The 19,952-nt window shown below is 36.0% G+C and overlaps 1 protein-coding gene across 1 annotated transcript; it reads left to right on the top strand.

Annotated features, from left to right (window-relative positions):
• Positions 1-1,466: 1,466 nt before the first annotated feature.
• On the top strand, positions 1,467-19,242 carry LOC122872951 (methylthioadenosine phosphorylase). The gene is made up of 9 exons (XM_044189110.1): positions 1,467-1,507; positions 1,591-1,744; positions 3,748-3,834; positions 3,996-4,054; positions 4,281-4,448; positions 10,650-10,752; positions 11,580-11,819; positions 16,932-17,054; positions 17,800-19,242. The coding sequence occupies exons 1-9, from the start codon at positions 1,482-1,484 to the stop codon at positions 17,836-17,838; spliced, it is 999 nt and encodes a 332-aa protein (XP_044045045.1). The 5' UTR covers positions 1,467-1,481; the 3' UTR covers positions 17,839-19,242.
• The last annotated feature ends 710 nt before the right edge of the window (positions 19,243-19,952 follow it).

Raw genomic sequence — 19,952 nt, 5'->3', positions numbered from 1 at the left:
AAACTGGCAGTGAAAACGTGCTTACATTTATTGTTATTTATATAATATTTATAGAATTGCCATTATAATTGAGTGTTGGTGTTTCCACTATGCACATGGATCATGTGGTAAACTGACATTTTGATACTAAACCCCTAGGTAGATTGATGGTTTTCATAGAAAAAAGAGGTTGCTATAGGTTTGCTATAGAGAAGAGAACAAGAGATTGAGTGGGGGGAAAGTGCCATGGCACAAACGTTTATAACACTATATATAAAATAAGAGGATTATGAGCAGTACAGTATGTTGCGAGAGTATCCATCTCCCTTTACTAGTTTACATCTTGTGTTACAGCTTCAAATCTAAGGTCTAAAATAATTTGGAGGGAAGAGGTGAAAGATGGAAACTTAAAAATGCTAAAAGCTAAAGATGACTGAACATGTTTTCATAGATTTGTAGTGTTATGACCTGGCTCTGAGACCATAGCAAACATACTGCCAGGCTAGATAATACTAAATAAATATACAGAAAATCTAAAACCAACATAACGCAAGTGGTGCCGGGGAGAGGGAGCCTTTCCCCTACCAGGATCGAAAAAAATTTGCATTCTCTATTTTCTAAATTGTCCATGTCAAGGCCACATTCATTCAGGGAATGTTCACATAAAAGGACTATACCTTGTTTTTGCACGTTTTAGTCTTACTACAAATCACATACAATATAGACCATTTCAAAAGCACATTCCTGTTTTTATTTATGTGCTCTTTTTTTCCTTCTTTCCAGCATCCATTTCTTTCTTTTTTTTTTATATAATATGAAAATCAATTAGGATATCAACTGGGTTGAGATAGGTAATGAGGACAGAGTATGCAGTTATGAAAGTGTTATAGTGGTATGTTAAATAATGCTGGAGGTGCAGATTGAGCTGAAAAGTCTTCACTTTATTACCTAGCCACAAAAATACAAACTACAATTTAACACCAAAACATCCACTTACTTCCATTAAATATTATATTTTTTATCATTTAACATGTACATATCATCATGCACTTTCACTATCAATATAAATCCTGCATGCTGTATAAATACATGTATATATGCATATACTGTACATAATCATCCATATATCCTTTCACTATTTATTTCTTTGCACTATTCATGTTGTTTACAACTTACAAAAACACTTGACTTGTATATAGACATTTTATATTTGTTGTTGGTCATTGGTGCTTTATATATACACCATTCATGTGTACATAACAGTCCTGTCTATTATTTGACCTTTATTTGTCCAGCTTTGTTGTCCTTGTTCTGCTGTTAAGTCTATTTCTGTGTAAGTAGCCTACATTGAGAGCAATGAAAAAAATCGGAATCAAATTCCTTGCATGTGTAACCATACTTGGCCAAAAAAGCTGATTCTGAAATATACAAGACATTATGTTTATTGATGGATTACAGGACGTTTCAAGCATCGAGTGGTCTTTAGTATTGTTGTCAACTGAATGGCAACCAACGGTTTACCTGCAAGGTAAGTAAAAAGGTAAATACATAGTTTGCTTTTTGGAGTAGACAAGTAAATGCAGGTTTAACGCTATGCTTTTATTTTTGAAGGCGAACCGATCAAACAGGAAGAGGAATGATGTCCGTTGAACTGACGGATGTTCTTAACGGTTGTGGCTATAAACCGTCTTCCTCACAACTTGGTCAAATCTTCACTTTTACAGGCAAGAATACTGTCGTCATGTCTTCTACGGCGCCCATTAAGGTAACCTAACATTAAATGTCACTTTGAAAGTCTTGCTAACGGAACATTGTGTGTTTGAACACTGTGCCAGAGGAAGAAAGGATGCATTCAATGAGAAAGCATAGCTAGGTACCGTCAACGTAATTTCATGCCAAATGTGCAGTTAACGTAATGACGGGAAAAGCTTTTAGCTGTTAGCACCGTATTATCAAAGCTGTACTTACAGTCTACAGTCTTTAAAGTAAACGGCCATGGCTAAATATCACAAGCTAACACGTGCATGCTAACTGCTAGCTTGCTCTATACATTAAGTGTGGTCCTTTTTAAACAGCTAAAGGTGAACCATCTCAGGTAGTTAATTTGGCACGTGGCCAGGCAGAGTGCACCCTGCAGCTTTCACCCACTGCACCGTGACAGCTGTCAGCAGGTAGCTAGTTAAACAGTGGTGGAAGAAGTATCCAAGTCCTTATCTTAAGTAAAAGTAGCAATAAGTTACCAAGCTGAAAACTTATTTAAAGTAGTAGCTGAAGTTGATTATACAGGCAGTTTGGCCTTTTCCAGTGTTATGCTTTTTGTTTTTAAACAAATGTATTTTATTGAATTTTCAACATAATATCCACAGACACTTGAACGTACAAACATTCAGACCAACAAACAAATAAGGTACATTCACATTAAGGAGCCATCTAATTTCCAAGTGCAAAAGAGATTAAAAAATCAACATATTACAGTGCAAGCAAATCAATATAAAGTGTACATAAATTATGATATCAGCAAATAATCAAGGCAAACATGCTTCTGCAGATTTCTCCATAAACTCCATAAAATATATATATCTTCGCAAAGCTAGAGTATTTCCCCATAATTATCAATGTCTAGTTTTTCAAGTGCAAGAGAGTGATAGACCCTCAAGCCAAATTTGTAGACTGGGTCTGTTAACTGATTTCCAAAACTTGGCTATAGTATGTTTTGTTTGTAATAAACAAATTGTCTTTTTCTTATCTGTTTTGCGTAGTTTACAATCAGCAGGGGAAATTCTGAGGATACATAATTTAGGGCATACTGACAACCTTACAAATGTAACAAGTTAGTGTAATGTTGTAATATTGGAGTATAATTGTTATTAATGCATTGATTAATGTATAAGCTACATTTCAATGTTGTAGGTGGTTCAAGGTGGAGCCAATTTTAACAATTTTGCTAACATAGTGTTAGTAGTTTAATCTATGACTATGTATCATATTTTAGAATCTGATCACATGTTGTTACGTAATATATTAATCTGCTAGTACTAGTAACAAATACAGCTGTCAAATAAGTGGAGTACAAAGTTACAAGTTATAAAGTTACAGTGACCCTTAAACGAATATTTTTTTGGTTGAACAAACACATTATTATAATTTCACAAAATATTATGTCCTGACAAAACTTGAAACCTTTTTCTTTTAATGAACGTATGTGTAAAAAGTCTCCCTTTTGAAAATAAATAAAAAGATGTGCACACGTAGGTGAGATTCTCTGTGTGCTTGCATTTTTAATGATTTATTTATACCGTAAATAAGCAAATGTACATGAAATGATAAACATCATTTTCATACCATGGTATACTGTGAAAACGGTATACCACTGCAACCCTAGTACTGAAGCTTAAAACAGAAGTACTGTGCTTGAGTAATATTATATACCTTCGAGCATTGCTGTTAACTGACTATAAACAGTAAAGTAAATATGTACAAACACAAACACCTTTCTCTGTTAGAGGGGAATAACGAGTCAAGTCTTGTCATTGGGTTCTTGGAGTTTGTCAATTAGTAATGAGTTAGTGACTTATTTGAATGTGTGCTCATCTAGTTTTAACCACATTGTTTGCTATATTGTGTTTTTACTTTCCATGTCATAATTTCCATACACTGTATGTGAAACACATTTTGAAAAGTTTTATTTATTTGTGTGTGTGTTTTGTTTTGTTTTTTTGTTTTTTTTTAATGTAGTTGTCTGTTGACTTTCTCAAAATTTTTGTTTAGATTGGAATAATTGGTGGTTCAGGGCTTGATGATCCAGATATCTTGGAGGGAAGGACTGAGCGTTATGTTGACACACCGTATGGAAAGGTTAGTTGTGCTTTTTGAATTTGTGGTCCATAGATATTTCTTGTCAAATAGAACAATGTAAACAATAAGCTGTACTGCCATCCTGGCCTATTTTGCTAGTAAATGATTTCTTACAGTATTGTTTTTATGTATAATTGGATTATTCTGCTCTTCTTGAACAGCCATCAGATGCTCTGATACTGGGGAAGATAAAAAACGTGGAATGTGTGCTCCTTGCAAGGTAAGAAAGGGTGTTTTACTTTACTTTAAAATGTGAATAATGAAAGTGTGTTCTCTATTAGCCCCATCTAGTGGTAAAACCTTGCATTTGTCAACATACTGTGCAATATGCATTGTTTGCATCCCTTCAATATTTCACTCCATCTAAAAATGAGGTGCATGTTAAATCCAAGCATATATTTTCATGTTTCTGACATTGACCTAAACATGCTTTTTCTTATCCTTAGACATGGGAGGCAACACACTATCATGCCGTCCAATGTGAACTATCAGGCCAACATCTGGGCACTGAGAGAAGAGGGCTGTACACATCTGTTAGTTACCACGGCCTGTGGCTCGCTCCGAGAGGAGATTCAGCCAGGAGACATTGTCGTCATTGATCAGTTCATTGACAGGTGAGTGGGATTTGACCACAACAGCAAGTTATGGTTCAGATATTTGTTTTTTCTTTCCACATACTCTCAGGACATATAGGAAACAGAGAATGTCAGCGCATTTAAATTGTATTCTTTATATATGCTTTAAGTAAGTAATTGTCCTTTGTTTTCAAAATGTGAAAAATACATTTAGCTGAGTATGTTTATCTTTGCTTTTGTTGCTGACTGCTATCAAAGGGTTCTGTTTAGGTGGGGCCAAAAGCTGGTCATCATAGCAAGAGGAAATTATTAAGTGGTACGAAGTGATAACATGAAGTCCTTGCAAGAGCTCAATATACAGAATACAAAAAATGAAAGATTGCATTTACAAGTAGCACATAGGTAACTTTTGTTCTTGGTGTGTTAAGAATACCACCTGTGTGAGCTTAATGCACAAACATGAGTGGAGAGAGTCCATCTTTCCCGGCTATTTTTCAGAACCTGATCCCAAATTCAGTCCCACTCCTCCTATTTGTCCTCTGTAAGCATATGACCCAGCTTCATCACTGCCAGTACAGCGGTGTGGTTCAGAAAAGTTTATTTGGACTGAGAGCAATGTGGAGAAATTCATTTGCCACACACTTGCCAATTGCAACGAAAACATACAGAAACCAGTCAATACAGACCACCCAGTGTCCAAATGTGGAGGAGCTTTCCACTACTTTAAGACTTTTGGATCACACTTCTTTCCATGTATACATTATAAGACCTGTAAATCATATGACTGACATTCTCATACAACAGCCTTATTCTTATTAATCCAGCTAATAAAATACAACACTCATGTCCTATCACAATCTATGACATTGGACATCCTTAAGTGTGTTACTGCTTATTTCAATGGATTGACCTTTTTGCGATTCAATCTAGAAAGCAACACAGTTGGAAGTTTATGTGAATAAAGTGGCTACCTTGTTTGCTGATGTTTTATGAACAAAACCCTGTAAATGAAGACTGGTTTTATTAACGGTCTTAATGTGTTCCTTTTAAATAGTTTGACCTTCTGTCAAAGGTTGTTGTTGGTTGTAATGACTGTACAGAAGGTCTGTTGTAATACAAGCATCTTCCCACACATCTCACTGACAGGATTCATGTTACTGTGTGACAAAGGCATCCAGCTAGCTGAGTGAGAAAGGGGGAATGACTTGACTCACTATGTTTGACACATTTGTCAAAGCCAATATTTGTTTACTAGGATGTTTGGTGGGAAGAATTTTTAACCTCTGCCAGATGTTTTGTTGGGCTCTCAAGTGTCAATTTGCTTAGGGCTTCAGTGAGAAGTAAAAAGGCCGTCACTGTGATGTTCCACCTATGGAAACTGCTGACACCAATAAAATAACAGATCGTCTGGAGCATGAACCTTTGAAACTTTCCAGTCGCAACAAAACCCTTGAAAATATCACTAGAAATCCACACTCAGAGTTACACTTTGTGTAGCTTGACCCTGTGGGAGTGTTGTGCTCTCTGTTAGCTGATTGCACAAATTCCATTAAGTAACTCAGTGTGTTCAGTGAGAGGTGCTGTTTAAGTAGGATGGCTTATTTGTTACCAATTACTTTGCATACAGCTGGTTGAATTGCGATAAGACTGCCTTCCCACAGTCGTGTCAGTAGTGTGTTCCTCTGTACACGTGTATACAACTGTATCACGTTGCCTGTGGCTTTGCTTGTCTGTGTTGGTGAAGCAGATGAATAGCTCAACTACCAGTATCAAGCACAGACAAGATCTATTTAGCAGAAATGAGGAAGTTGCTTGTTGGGACTTGTTCAGACTTGTCCCACAGCATGTGATGGCATGTTTCTGAAGGCTTCACTTTACTGATGCCAGGATTGTTGTCATGCCTGCTTACTTGTTCTCTACTATGACTACTTCAAACCAAATACTATGTACTTGATAACTGCAGGAAATATACCTCAGAAAGAAAGGGCATTATGGAGGGAATGAAAAGATCAGGGCTAACAGGAGCAGGTGTAAAGGGCATACTGAAGTGTGGTGTCCAGTCAGCTTTCTTTCTTAAGAGAACAGGATTGATCGGGAAAATCTGACAATCCAGAACCTTTAGGAGTTAACTAACTTGCCGAAGATGGCTGAAATGCAACACCAAGGATTCAAGCTGCTGTTAAACCTTGAAGAAGACCTTACTTGGTTGCTATATGTTAGTGCTGCTGCCTTTTGTCGAGTTTTTAGCATTACTGTCTCACACAGGCCTAAGATGCTTTTTGCACTGAGGCTCCAAATCCTCCTAGTTCGACCTTTGATTTAGGTTCTCTTGTTTTCATTTTCACTTTGCTTAGTACTATAGTTGATCTTGACATTTGATAAAAGTGCTGCATTTCCTCATACTAAGTGGCATCGTCAACATTGGCATTAAGCTAATCTGTTTTTCATGTAACCAGCTATATTTAAAAATGCATCAGTAATTAAGGGCTGCACAATTAATTGAAATTGTAATATGGCCAAATCATACAAGCTGCAGTTTTTCAATAAAGGTAAAATGTGTGACAAAACTGCATTATAACGAAGTACTGTAGTGCTGCAGGGATGCCCTGGCCTACAATCTTGTTCTCCAGATGTAAGAAAACATGTTTGTTTGGTACAGACCCTAACAAATGTCACATCATCATAATTTTAGTAGTTTTTTCAGTGAAATTGAAAATTGTTGCGCAAAAATTATCATCCCCACTAATTGTGAATCATATCATAATATCTGTTAATCTGATTTATTTTTTTTACCGTTTTGTGCAGCCCTAATATGGTGTATAGTAAAAACTTCAGATAACTTAAAGTAGCCTTAGGTTTATTGCTTAATAAACCAAAATGATCTAATCTAGGGTGGTACAAACTCTGTATCTGCTTTACTTAAATGTTTTTGTGATTTGATTTTCATTCTAGTATAAATAACATACACACTTGTGCTAGAGGATTCACAGTATATATCTAATGCTTAGTTGTCCAAAGCATATCTGTTTTTGCATTTTGGGAATAATTTGAATATTTGATAATTATAGGCTGTGGGAGCCATTCTTTGCAAGAATGACTCTGAAATGACATTGCTAATGAAATGCCGGGCCAAGATAACTCGATTTCTACTCAGCTCACAGTTTATCCCACACACTACTGTTAGTATTTTTTCAGCAGGGTGGAGCTGCAGCTGGCTCAGTCTATTTAAGCACTGACTGTCTTCCAGTGCCAAGGTTATGAGTAAGAGATGGGGTTGGGCATCAAGTTAAAAGATTACTGCTGACGGAGACATTCATATTTTGGATGTCTGAAATATTTGTCTTATGACTAGGTAATCCCTGGGAAAATAGAAGAAAACCAAACTTTATTACAGGAATCAGCACAACTAAAAACATCTTTTTGATGATCACCTCATTACATTATGATATATTTATTTATTTTAGGGCTGGGCAAGTTAACGCATTTTTATCGCATTAACGCATTAATTAATTAACAACAACCGAAAATTAGTTTATCGCACGTTAACGTACTTTTTATTTTGAAAGTCTGTTGCTCACTGCGTTTGAATACACATAGATAGACTGTAATAATACAACCGAATACAACACAAACCATGGGTCACAGGAGGGGTGGGATGTTTATCAGTAGGCTACTGGCTGCTTGGGATGAGCGTCATCACGCGTCTCAACCAATGAAAGCATTTGTTGTGTGCCTAAGAGCTACAGCGCGAAACAGAAAATATCTGGTGCGGACAGAAAAATGGAAAAAGGTACCGAACTCTTAAATGGACATTTTTATTTTAAACCTCTCCCACACGGTGGAGTTGATAGAACTAAAGCTATTTGTAACCACTGCAAAGCTGAATTGTCTTATCATCGGAGTACTTCGAGTCTGAAGTATCACTTAAATGCAATGCACAGCGTTGATGCCAGCAAATCACCCACCCAAACAAACAGTGGAGGAAGGCTTCGGCAGACTACATTGGATGCAGCATGTGGGAGAACTATAGATAAACAAACAAAAGAAAGACAAGCTAACAAATGCCATTGCGAAGTGGGTAGCTACAAACTGCAGGCCGATTAGTATTGTGGAAGATGTCGGTCTGAAGAATGTTATTAGGATCCCAACGAATGACTGCACGTATGAGCCTCCGCCAAGACGCACCATCGCAAGAAAAATACATAAACTGTATGAATAGGAGAGGATTATAAAGGTGACGGCGTTACAACGTGCACCAACTGTTGCCCTCACCGGAGACTACTGGACATCGCTGGGTAACCATAATTACCTCGGAGTTACAGTGCATTACATTGATGAACAATGGGAACTGCATTCACATGCTCTGACTGTAATGAAGACACAAGAGAGACTTTTTGCTGAAACGTGCGCTGAACATTTTATTCATGTTGCACAGCAGTGGGACGTTTCAAATAAAGTCAGCACACTTAGCACAGATAGTGCAAGAAATATGATCGCTGCTGCGAGACATCTGCCTTTTGAACACGTCCCCTGCGTTGCGCACAGTCTCCAGCGTTCTGTCACAGTATCTCTGCACAACAACGCGTTTGACAACGTCCTGGCCAAATGCAGATAGGTTGTGGGCCATTTTAAGCACAGTCCAGCGAGTGCTGCAGAATTAGAACAAAAACAAATTGAACTTGGACAAAAGAAGGAGTCGCTTATACAAGACATTCCAACCAGATGGAATTCGACTCTGGACATGATAAAAAGTGTCCGCAGAAACGAACAGCCACTGAGGGATGTCCTCACCACACACAACATAAAGATTGCCATGCCAACAACAGCTGAAATGGACAAACTGCAGAGGGTGGAAATGCTACTGGAGCCCTGCAGGTATATTTTACGTCATATATTTCTCACTGTCTTGTCTGAGTGCATGTGAGAGAGAAATAATGTGTCTGTACGTGTGTGTAAGCATGAATATGAGGACATTTTTTATGTGTATAAGTGAATGCAAAACATTTGAGTGAAATGGGTTTGCTCTTCTGCAGGTATGTGACTGAACTTCTGGGTGGAGAAAAATATGTTTCATGCTCTCTCTCTCTCTCTCTCTCTCTCTCTATATCTATATATATATATATATATATATATATATATATATATATATATATATATATATATATATATATATATATATATATATATATATATATATATATATATATATAATCTATTATATATATCTATTATATATAATATATATATATATATATATATATATATATATATATATATATATATATATATATATATATATATTATATATATATATATTATATATATATATATATATATATATATATCTATTATATATAATATATATATATATATATCTATTATATATATATCTATTATATATATATCTATATATATATATATATATATATATATATATATATATATATATATATATATATCAGCATTATATATAATATATATATATATATATCTATTATATATATATCTATTATATATATATCTATTATATATATATTATATATAATAGATATATATATATATATATGAACAGCATTCAAGTTGAGAGGATACGGGGAGACACAAAATCCTGGGTGTTCTCATGTCACTGGGCTAATCGAATCAGTCTCTTGTGGTCACCAGACCTGTCTCCATACAGAGCTGAAGTGTGCCTGGTGCAACTCCACTGACTCAGCAGAGCTGGAAATTGGACAACCATTGTTGGCATGGTGCAAGAGACCAGGGTGCTGCTGTTCTGTTAATTCTCCTGGATAGCTGTGAAAGGGCTGTTCATAACATGTTGAATAGTTTAATAATAGATAGAATTAAACCACTCTGATAAACTTGTAGTTTTTCACTAAAACTGTGGCTGCTTTAGAGGATTTCATTTCATTTCATTGTTCTGTCCACTCGGTCATTGCTCAACATATTTGCCCTTTGGTGTTTTAGTATGTTGATGTCAGTTGTCTGTGTTTTCGGTTAGTTGTTTCAACTTTCATTTTCATTGTCAATCTGACATAAATAAAGTGAAATCGAATTGTCCATTAATTATTTCTACATTAGCATAAGTTTGAGATTTGCAAAACAAATCAAACAAAGTCATTATTTTATATGGATTTGGTTAATTAGAAACAATTGAACCTAAAGACATCTGTAATTTCCTGCTTTGTCTTGACATTGACATCTTGACTTTCAGTACTCCTGTTTGCTTCTTTTTGCCAGGACTACCAAAAGAGCTCAGACTCTGTATGACGGGCAGCCCACCAGTCCTGCAGGTGTGTGTCACATCCCCATGGCTGAGCCTTTCTGCAACAGAACCAGAGAGGTAAGTCATCAAATGCCTGTACCCCATTTCATACATATAACTTCCTGTACTCCCTGAGATTCTGTATAATTATTTGTTCTACAAAATGATTCTAAAATTAAACTTTTATTTAACATTCTAATTTTCCAGTACCCCAAATTTCCACTGGATGTCGTACCGTAGCTGCACTCTTGCCCTTATTGTTTTAATTGTGCATAAATATTACATTTATATAACACTGATATCTTGTAAAATGTATTCCTCTACAATGATATGAGTTGGCCTGACCAAAATAGACCAGAAGTGTGAAGATAGTGGAGAGGCAAAAAAGCAAAACCACATCTGATGGACATTAAAGGGGTGCATTTAACCAAAAATAAACATTTTTTTTAAATGACTTGATTAAGGAAGTCAAGTTAATAATATTTATATACATGAAAAATTTCATAGCGAAAGTATGTGTCATTGGGGCTTAATTGTGTGAGAAATAGTATGTGACCAATCGTTCATTGCTCAGATCTCATATTCAGGATGTAGCTACAGTTTTTAACTTTAAGTTGAACTTTGATTTCAACATTTAGGTAACTGTCTTTTAAACAAGCCAAATGCAATAGCATCCAAACAGGATTCTTTTTTTCTTTTTTTTTTTAAACCATTTTTAAAAAAAAATATTATTATTATTATTATTATTCACATTTTTATTACTACCATAATGTTGCTAATTATTTGGAAATGATTGTTAGAAGTACAAACTTGAGATTGCAGTTGACCTGCAGTTTCTTTAAATTTCCAGTTTCTTTTTATTGAAAACAATGGTGACTACTTACTAACTCTCTATCCTGGTGCAGGTTTTGGTGGAGGTGGCGCGGAGCCTGGGGGTCAAGTGCCATGTGCGAGGGACTATGCTGACTATCGAGGGGCCCCGCTTTTCCTCGCGGGCGGAGAGCCTGATGTTCCGCCAGTGGGGTGCTGACGTCATCAATATGACCACTGTGCCAGAGGTGGTCCTCGCCAAGGAGGCCGGCTTGTGCTATGCCAGCATTGCCATGGCAACAGACTACGACTGTTGGAAGGAACACGAGGAGGCGGTGAGTTGCAGGCTGGAGGTCCTGACAGCCGTTTTTATTACTTTGATGTCTCTTCTGTCCTTGTTTGTGTCTTGTGTGAATCAGTGTCAGCAAAAGGTAATGCACGGCTGGTGCACTTTGAGTGACTTTGGTCACTTCCTTCCTATTCTGTTTGTTTGTCTGTCCAGCCAGCAGTCACAGATTTAACCAGTTATTTGCTTTTAGTTGATATCTTTATTTTTTGGCATTCAGCTTACTATCACTGGAGAACTTTTGGATACAAGCTTTGAGCTGGGTACCAGCAGGCTAATAACATTATCTAAATATAGCATTTCATTATTTATCTACTGTAAATACCATCATAAGTGGTCATCTGGTTTTATACTTTTATACTATCTACCTTTTACTAAGCTGTGGGGATGGCAGATGGATTACAGTTTTGTGTTTCTATTGCTAACTTTGCTTGCAAGCTAGCAGCTGAGTTAGATAACCAGTGGTTTCGTTCTTTCTCCACCTATCATCAAGTCCCTATCAAATTATTCTCCTACTTCATAGAGGCGGAAACTCTCCTTCGACACCTGACCCACATCCATCTTTGCTTATTGATAGCTTATAGGCCAAGGTAAACTAAACTAGCTCATTGGACAGCATGCTATGATGTCAATGAATCAGTCACACTTTATTTATATAGCACCTTTCAGACAAATCAAATGCAAATCAACATGCTTTACAAGGGATTGGCAAAACGTAGGATATAAAGAATGGATTTAGAGACTAATGCACACCAAAACAATCAAAAACTAAAAGTTAAATGAATAAGACAACAATAAAAGATGTATAGTTAAGATAATAAAAAAGATCAGTAATAAAAGTGAAATATTAATAAATAAATAGATAATAATAAAATACGTATAAATAATAAAACCATAAAATTATAAAAATACTATGTTAAAGCCAGACTAAATAAATGGGTTTTTAGTTTACGTTTAAAAATATCAATGTTTTCAGCTCCTCTCAGATCCTTTGGAAGGCTGTTCAGTGGCTTGGAGCGTAGTGGCTGAACGCAGCATCTCCAAATGTTTTTGTTCAGCTTTGTGGAACAGCTAAAAGAGAAGAACTTAAGGGTTTTCCTTGTTCAGCTCTTAGAGGTAGTCTGGTGCAAGGCCATGTAGTGCCTTATACATTAATAAAATTATTTTAAAATCAATATGAACAGGTAAGCAGTGTAAAGACTTTAAAATAGGTGTAACATGTGCTCTCCTTTTGCTCTTAGTCAGCATTTGTGGAGCAGAATTTTTTATTAATTGTAATTTATTGTATTTGGTAGACCAGAAAGGAGAGCATTACAGTAGTCTAGCCTGCTAGTTATAAAAGTGCACATCAGTCTCTTGCTCAGAGAGAGAAATGGCTGCACTTTAGAGATATTCTTCAAATGAAAATGTGTTGGTGACCTCTCCATGACACTAATACATGACATACTCATATTCTCTTGACCTTTTCATGTTTAGGTATCCTAAAATTACAGGTATCTCTGTTCATTCTAGTCATAACTTTATATATAGTTATTTACTTTATATGACCATGGCTTTCCCCAGTTGATTTCACCCCATTAATCCCCCCTCCTTATCTCACCCATTCCTTCTAATCGGACATATGATTTTTGTTTGTTTTTGTTTGAACTGTTTGTACAGCATTGACAAGGTCACTTTAGACCAGTGATTCCCGAAGTAGTGTCCAGGAACCCCTGAGGGTCTATGAACCATTGTCTCTACAAATCATTTCTTAAGATAAAATTGTGCTGCTCCATTAAAATGCACAGGTGTGGACTACTTGTGCCAAAGTATTCAATAAAACAATTATTGCACAGTTATATCCAATCCACCCACGTTAGTTCTGAGCTAGTAGTGTGATTGCGACACAACACATCAAGGTAATAATCATTGCTCTCATAGAGAAAAATGTTGATAATGGCAGCCAGATGGTCACGTCTACAAAAAGATGTACCAGACTGAAAGTCTATTTACTATCTGTCTTCTTTGGTTGCTGTAGTAGGACTCATTTTTTCAGTTTTTCTGAAAATAAACAAAAAACAAACTACCAAACAAAAATAACAAATTTGGAATATAAATGTATTATTTAAAATTATTTATTTGACTTGCATAGAGGGACTTTGGTACTTTGACGCATACAGTAACCACTAGCTTGTTTTTCTCCTCATTTTCTTTGACTGGAAAATTCTCTGAGTTGTGCTTGTAACAAAAGGACCTTGTTTATTGAAAACCGCAGTAATAAGTCTTCTTGGAGCAGGAAACACAGCGTTTGGGTGCATGAGGTCCTCTTCACTTTTTGCAACAGAGCATGCTAGTGTTTGATCACTTTTTAAATTGATTGATTATATAATCAGTTACATATTGTTTGGGTACACATTCAGTGTCTCACAAATTGGGGAAAAACTGCTTCTTATTGTTGTTTCATATAAAAAAGAAAACATGTTTATATATGTATACTTTTCCAGGATATTTAACAAAAAATCATAATTGGTGATTTGTTTGTTCATAAAATTATCTTTTTTAATAATAGCTATAATAATAGTAATAGCTCTGTCAACTTTAAGGGCGTCCTGTCTGAAGTTGAACTTTTCTTCCTTCCTCTTGGAACTGTTTTGCAGAGGAGTGTTAAATTGTAGGTGGGAACAAAAGAGCAAGTCTTTGCTTTTAATGAAGTTTCAATTACTTCAAATACCATTTTGACCTTTCTGCAGTGTTTAAAGTTAGCACATCACTAAAGCATTACATTTTTAAGGAAAAAAGAGCGTTTCTAGATCAGATATAAGTATAACAGGTTCTCGCCATCTGTGCTCCATAAGCAGACTGGACTATCTGTGGCTTCTTATGGCTTCCGAGTGACCTACTCTCTGTCACTCTGGATAATGCAGTTGATATATTGTGTGTGGGCGAGTTTTGGCCTATTTGTCACTGATCCAGCCCAACTTGCAACTCCACTTCCGAGTTCCTGCAGCTGACCTCTTCCCCTCCTGTTGCAGAACGCTCACCACATCCTTCCGCCCCCCCCAACCCAGCCTCCTGGCCTCCCCCAAATCAGCTTGCCTGCCAGCCTCCGGTGGAAGCCCTGCCAGAGGAGGTTGAGTCACACTGAGTCATCAGCTTCACTGTCTTTATCCTGGCAAACACCACAAAAACACGAAGCTAGTCATTGAATGTGACACGAAACAAAGCACTCAAGGGAGGGGTTAATGAAGGTTACAGGAGGTAAACACGAGCACAGGATGGAAATAAAGTTGTAAATTACTGTACTCTACCCTGTACGTCTGGCTGAGTAATGTTGATATTGTCACATCATTTCATGCAGATATAGGCTACCTAAATATTTTATCTTGACCATGTGACTGAGGCCTCAGTTTTACAGCAGATAAATAAGCATGCTGATTGCACTGTTTTCATTTTTATTCCTTTTTCTTGTAGTGATGTAAACCGTGAATAATGTAGTGATTGTCAGTGTCATAGACATGGCAGGTGAAATGGCTCAACACTTAATAATACCACATGAGTAGATAGGTAGATAGATAGATGTACTTTATTGATTATTATATTATGTATTCATAAATATAAATACTAGAAGAGAGAAATATATATCAATGGAAAATAAACAACAACAAAATAAATTAAAATTGCTCAATACAGAGTAAAAGAAAAGCCTTAGCATACTCATAACTATAAATTTAATAAGATATAGATCTATAGAATACACAATATAAAGAATAAACTAGAATACACAAAATATATAAAAATAGGCTAACATACTGTATACATTAGACAAGTATGTAGAGTCATTAAAGTTTTAGAATGCAATGACGTAGAGGAGTATAAAAATGTGCAAATAAGTTATTGAAGGAGCAAAACAGAGGAGTTGTTTAAGACAGAACTATAAAACTGAGCGTTCTGAAAGTTCTCATTTAGACAGAGGTGAGGTGTCGTAAAGAGTTATTGCTCTGGGCAGAAAGGATTTCATGTAACAATGACGCTGAACCAGTCTATTAGAAAAAGTACTCTGCTGTCTGTCCAGTAGGTGGTAGAGAGGGTGGTGAAGATTATCCATAATGGATAACAGTTTGTTCAGTGATCTCCTCTCCACCCCAAGGTGTCTGGTTTGCAGCCAATTACAGAACCAGCCTTCTTAATAAGTTTTATTAGGTCTGTTGGTGTCGCCGGCTCCCATGCTGCTCCCCCAGCAGACTACAGCAATGTACAGTGCCCTGGCCACAACAGACTGATTCCAACATCTTGCTGCACATGTTGAAGGATCTCCCCCTGCTCAGGAAATAGTCTGCTCATCCCCCTTACATACAACTTCAGTCACAAATGCACTGATGTGAATTGTTTCTTATATTGACGGCTATTTTTGTGGTTGAGGTCCTGTTGTGGCGTGACTAATGTGCTTTCTTGAAGTGAAATATGAAGTAAGCCCAGGCGATTAATCAGTATCATTCTTTGACTTTCAGTGTGAGGTATCATGATGATACTGTGTTAGTGTTGTACAAAATTCTATTGTCCAAGTTACAATTCCAAGAAAATTGTTATTAACAAAATTGTTAACATTTTTTTCATGTATTTATTTTGTTTTGTCAACATAAATGAGAATTTATGTTATAGAAATATTTGTATTAATATCATGATATTGATTTCAGCTCTGTTGACCTGCCCTAATTTAAAGTATTGTTAGATTTGTATTCCAGCAGTGCCATAAATATATTCACATAAAGATCGGCTTCACTACTGAAAGTTTTATTCTTTCCTGGCAATCCCTATATGATCTCCATTTGAAGTAATTGAGAGAAATACTGTGTGTTGAATATGAAAAATGTATAAACACATCTGATAGTCTAATCACAACTGCTGCTCTGATTTTACAGGATAGTGTCTTCCTTCACATCATGCATTGCTAATTCCATAAAATGATGTTCACAGTGCAAACATTCTCTTTAGCATCAGTAAGGATACATGTGAAAGTACATTTTTGGGAAATACAAAATGACTGACACTTATAGGAAGTGAAATTTGCATTGCTGTATGTGATTCTTATCACACAGCGGCTGTTTTTCTTTCCTTGTCCCAGGTCTGTGTTGACAACGTACTGAAGACGATGAAGGAGAATGCAAACAAGGCCAGCAGTATCCTGCTAACTGCAATACCCCAGATTAGTCAGATGGACTGGGCTCAGACAATGAAGACCTTGAAAGTAAGTCGTCGACTGTATGATGATTCATTTCCATTCAGACTTTGGAGAAGTTGTGAAAGAGGGCCTGTTTACCTTTTTAGCTGTCTGAGATCTCATTTTGTCTTCCGTCTCACCGAACCACCTCCTTAAACTGTTTCAAAAGAATAATCAGACCTCTGGAGCATGATCACTCTCAAAACACTACCCATTTATGAAGGTGATTATTACCATGAGGCAATGACACATACCTCCATGTGAGAGGCTGCTTCAGACACTGTCATTATGCTGTTGCACCTTTTTTATAGTGTTATAAAAATGAAACTGAGCAGGTTTGAGTGGAAATCTGCATTTGACAACGTTGATTGTGAAAACACACAACTGCAAGTGTTTTTACACTAAGTACATCCTTTGCATCAATACTTTTCATGCTTAATGTACTTTGAGGTTGCAGGAAGGTAAGTAGCCTAGTTAAATTTCTATTCAAACCCCATCTTTATTTATTGGAAACGTGTACGCTTACACTTACACACTGGAAAACGTGTAGCGTTAAAGTTCCCTAATATTTAATTTATTTTATTAGAATTTTAATAATGATGACTGCCACATCAGTTTTAATAAAACGTTTAAAAACGTAAAAAAAAGATGTTCCTGTTTTTCTCTTCAACTTTCTAAGCAAATTAACTATGATGATCTAAATGTAGTTATTGTTGCTGTATATCTGTGAGACATGTGTGGAAAACAAGCTATTTTGTTCCTTCTGTTACAGTCAATGGCACAATCTTCAGTAATGTTACCAAAACACTAAGAAAAACAATGAAATAGAAAAGGATTCGGATCCCAGACACCACCCACACCGACACGGACAACAGACTCAACGCTGCCTGTGGATTTGTCATCAGTGAATCACAACAAAGTGCCTCACATAAATAATGCATGTGGTCTGTCTTCAGCTGGAATTTCAGTGTTTTTTCTCAATTAACCCCCCCCCCCTTAAAGATACAATCATGTCAAAAGATCAACAAAGGTTTTAAATCTTAAGATTCTACTAGATATTATTTTTTGTGGATTTATATTTTTTGTGGTAAAACCTGTAAACCATTGGTGTCTTTATTGCAGTTGATGCAGGAGAGATAATAAAAATGCTTTGCAAGTTTAGTACATGGATACTTGGTTACTGCCTAGTTACAATTAACTAACCAATATACTTTTAAAGTTGTATCTGATGTCTTGGACACATTTGTGGGATTTACTGAAGTAAAATATTTTACTTAAACACTTAAGCAAAACATTTTTAGGATAATGTTTCTATCTTTACTTATCTGGGCACATTTTTTTTATTTTGTAAATACTTTCATTTTTATTTGCTCTTCTTGACTGTTTTATGTTTCATGAATCAAAACCCAACAGTATTTTATTCATATGTAGGGTAGAATCTGCACTTAACTGTTTTCCAGCATCATTAAATCAGCTAATTGACTGAGTACTTCTGAGAAACCTGTACTGACTGCATTTATTGACACTGACAGAGGAGAAAGATGTTTCTCCACACCTAAAATGTTTGATATACTGTAAGATTCATCATCATCATCTAATGAAATTAGCATTTTTGTCAGAGTTCTGTTGCCACTAATGTTTGCATCTATCCCTGAACCTCATCACACTGCACAGAATCTAAAAATATTCTGTCTCTTTTATTTCCTCTTCCTCTTGCCCTGTCTCAACAAAATGAATGCATTATGCAGCATAAATTAGCTCAATGAAAAGTAGCAGATTTTAGGCCATGCTTTAAAGTCCTTAGAAAACAGATAAATGAAAGCAACTTGCACTGATTAAAATGTATCTTATCAGTTGCAGTTAAGATTCAAAGGATGTATTTATCACATGTTCATAATATATGCAGTGAAATGCAGGGTGGAATAGTCTGGAGTCTGTGCTTAAAAAGCTAGTGTGCAATAAAGAATAAGAATTAGAAAAATAAATATAAAGTATAAAGTAATAGTGTATTTATATCCCCCTGTGTTCAGATTTGAACATCTGGTCTTGAAGTATGACTGTTGGTAGGGAGTAAGTTAAGCCAATGATTTCATTGAATATGTAAATCTAAAAACATTCTCCTGTTTGACATGTGATGAACAGAATTTATTGTTGAGATAAAAACGGTTTGCCGTGTTAATGGTAAAATATCAGGCCAATAAAGCTGCAAACTGCACCCATGCGTGGGCATTTCAAAAGAGACAAAACACCAGTGTTATTTACGTCCTCCGTGGTTTTGGGGACTTTTCTATGTTGTCAAACATCACGTTGGTTGCATAAAGCCATAAAAACTGAAAGATTAAATTAAACTAAGCTAATGTTTAACTCGCCTAAACGTAGATGCATAGCCTTTTTTATGACTCATCTTCATAGTATTCATAATGATTTTTTCTCCTTTTCCTGTTTCTCTCTCTTCGTACTGCAAGGCAGCAATATGGCATTAACTCGTAATGGCAACACACTCTGTGCAACTATAACCTGACATCCTTTTACATAGAAAAGTCATTTTTATACATAATGATTCTACGCAAAAGTCTAATTTAGTGGTGCATTTCTGTCTGTACCCTCTGGCAAATTCAACCAACTTTTGTCAAATATAGCCTATAATAAAATTAAAAACATGTGCAAGCATGTTTTTGTCCCATGTGAATTGAAAAATCGCCTCAAAAGTTTCATAAAAAAATTAAAAAGTCATCAGCCTTGATCTTAATGGCGTGTTGAACTGTGAAGTCACCTGAGGACAGAACATGATCATGAACCTGTAGCCAAATATTTACCATGCAGTGTTTGGAGAAAGACTCGATCTGTATCTGATCTGTCTCTGTCAATATTCCTAAAAACCTGTTTAACAAAAGCAAATCCAAGGAGAAGTCAGCGAACTTTATA

This window comes from Siniperca chuatsi, linkage group LG3 (genome assembly GCF_020085105.1).
Source record: "Siniperca chuatsi isolate FFG_IHB_CAS linkage group LG3, ASM2008510v1, whole genome shotgun sequence".
NCBI lineage: Eukaryota > Metazoa > Chordata > Actinopteri > Centrarchiformes > Sinipercidae > Siniperca > Siniperca chuatsi.
Note: the sequence above shows the minus strand (reverse complement) of the source record. Positions and strands in the feature narration are given on the sequence as shown.

What these genes read in the sequence shown, in the direction of transcription:
- LOC122872951 (XM_044189110.1), top strand. Translation starts at nt 1,482, where the DNA reads ATGGCAACCAACGGTTTACCTGCAAG. An exon ending in ACCAACGGTTTACCTGCAAG is followed by an intron (nt 1,508 to 1,590) that starts GTAAGTAAAAAG and finishes TTATTTTTGAAG; the next exon opens with GCGAACCGATCAAACAGGAA. An exon ending in GAATGTGTGCTCCTTGCAAG is followed by an intron (nt 4,055 to 4,280) that starts GTAAGAAAGGGT and finishes TCTTATCCTTAG; the next exon opens with ACATGGGAGGCAACACACTA.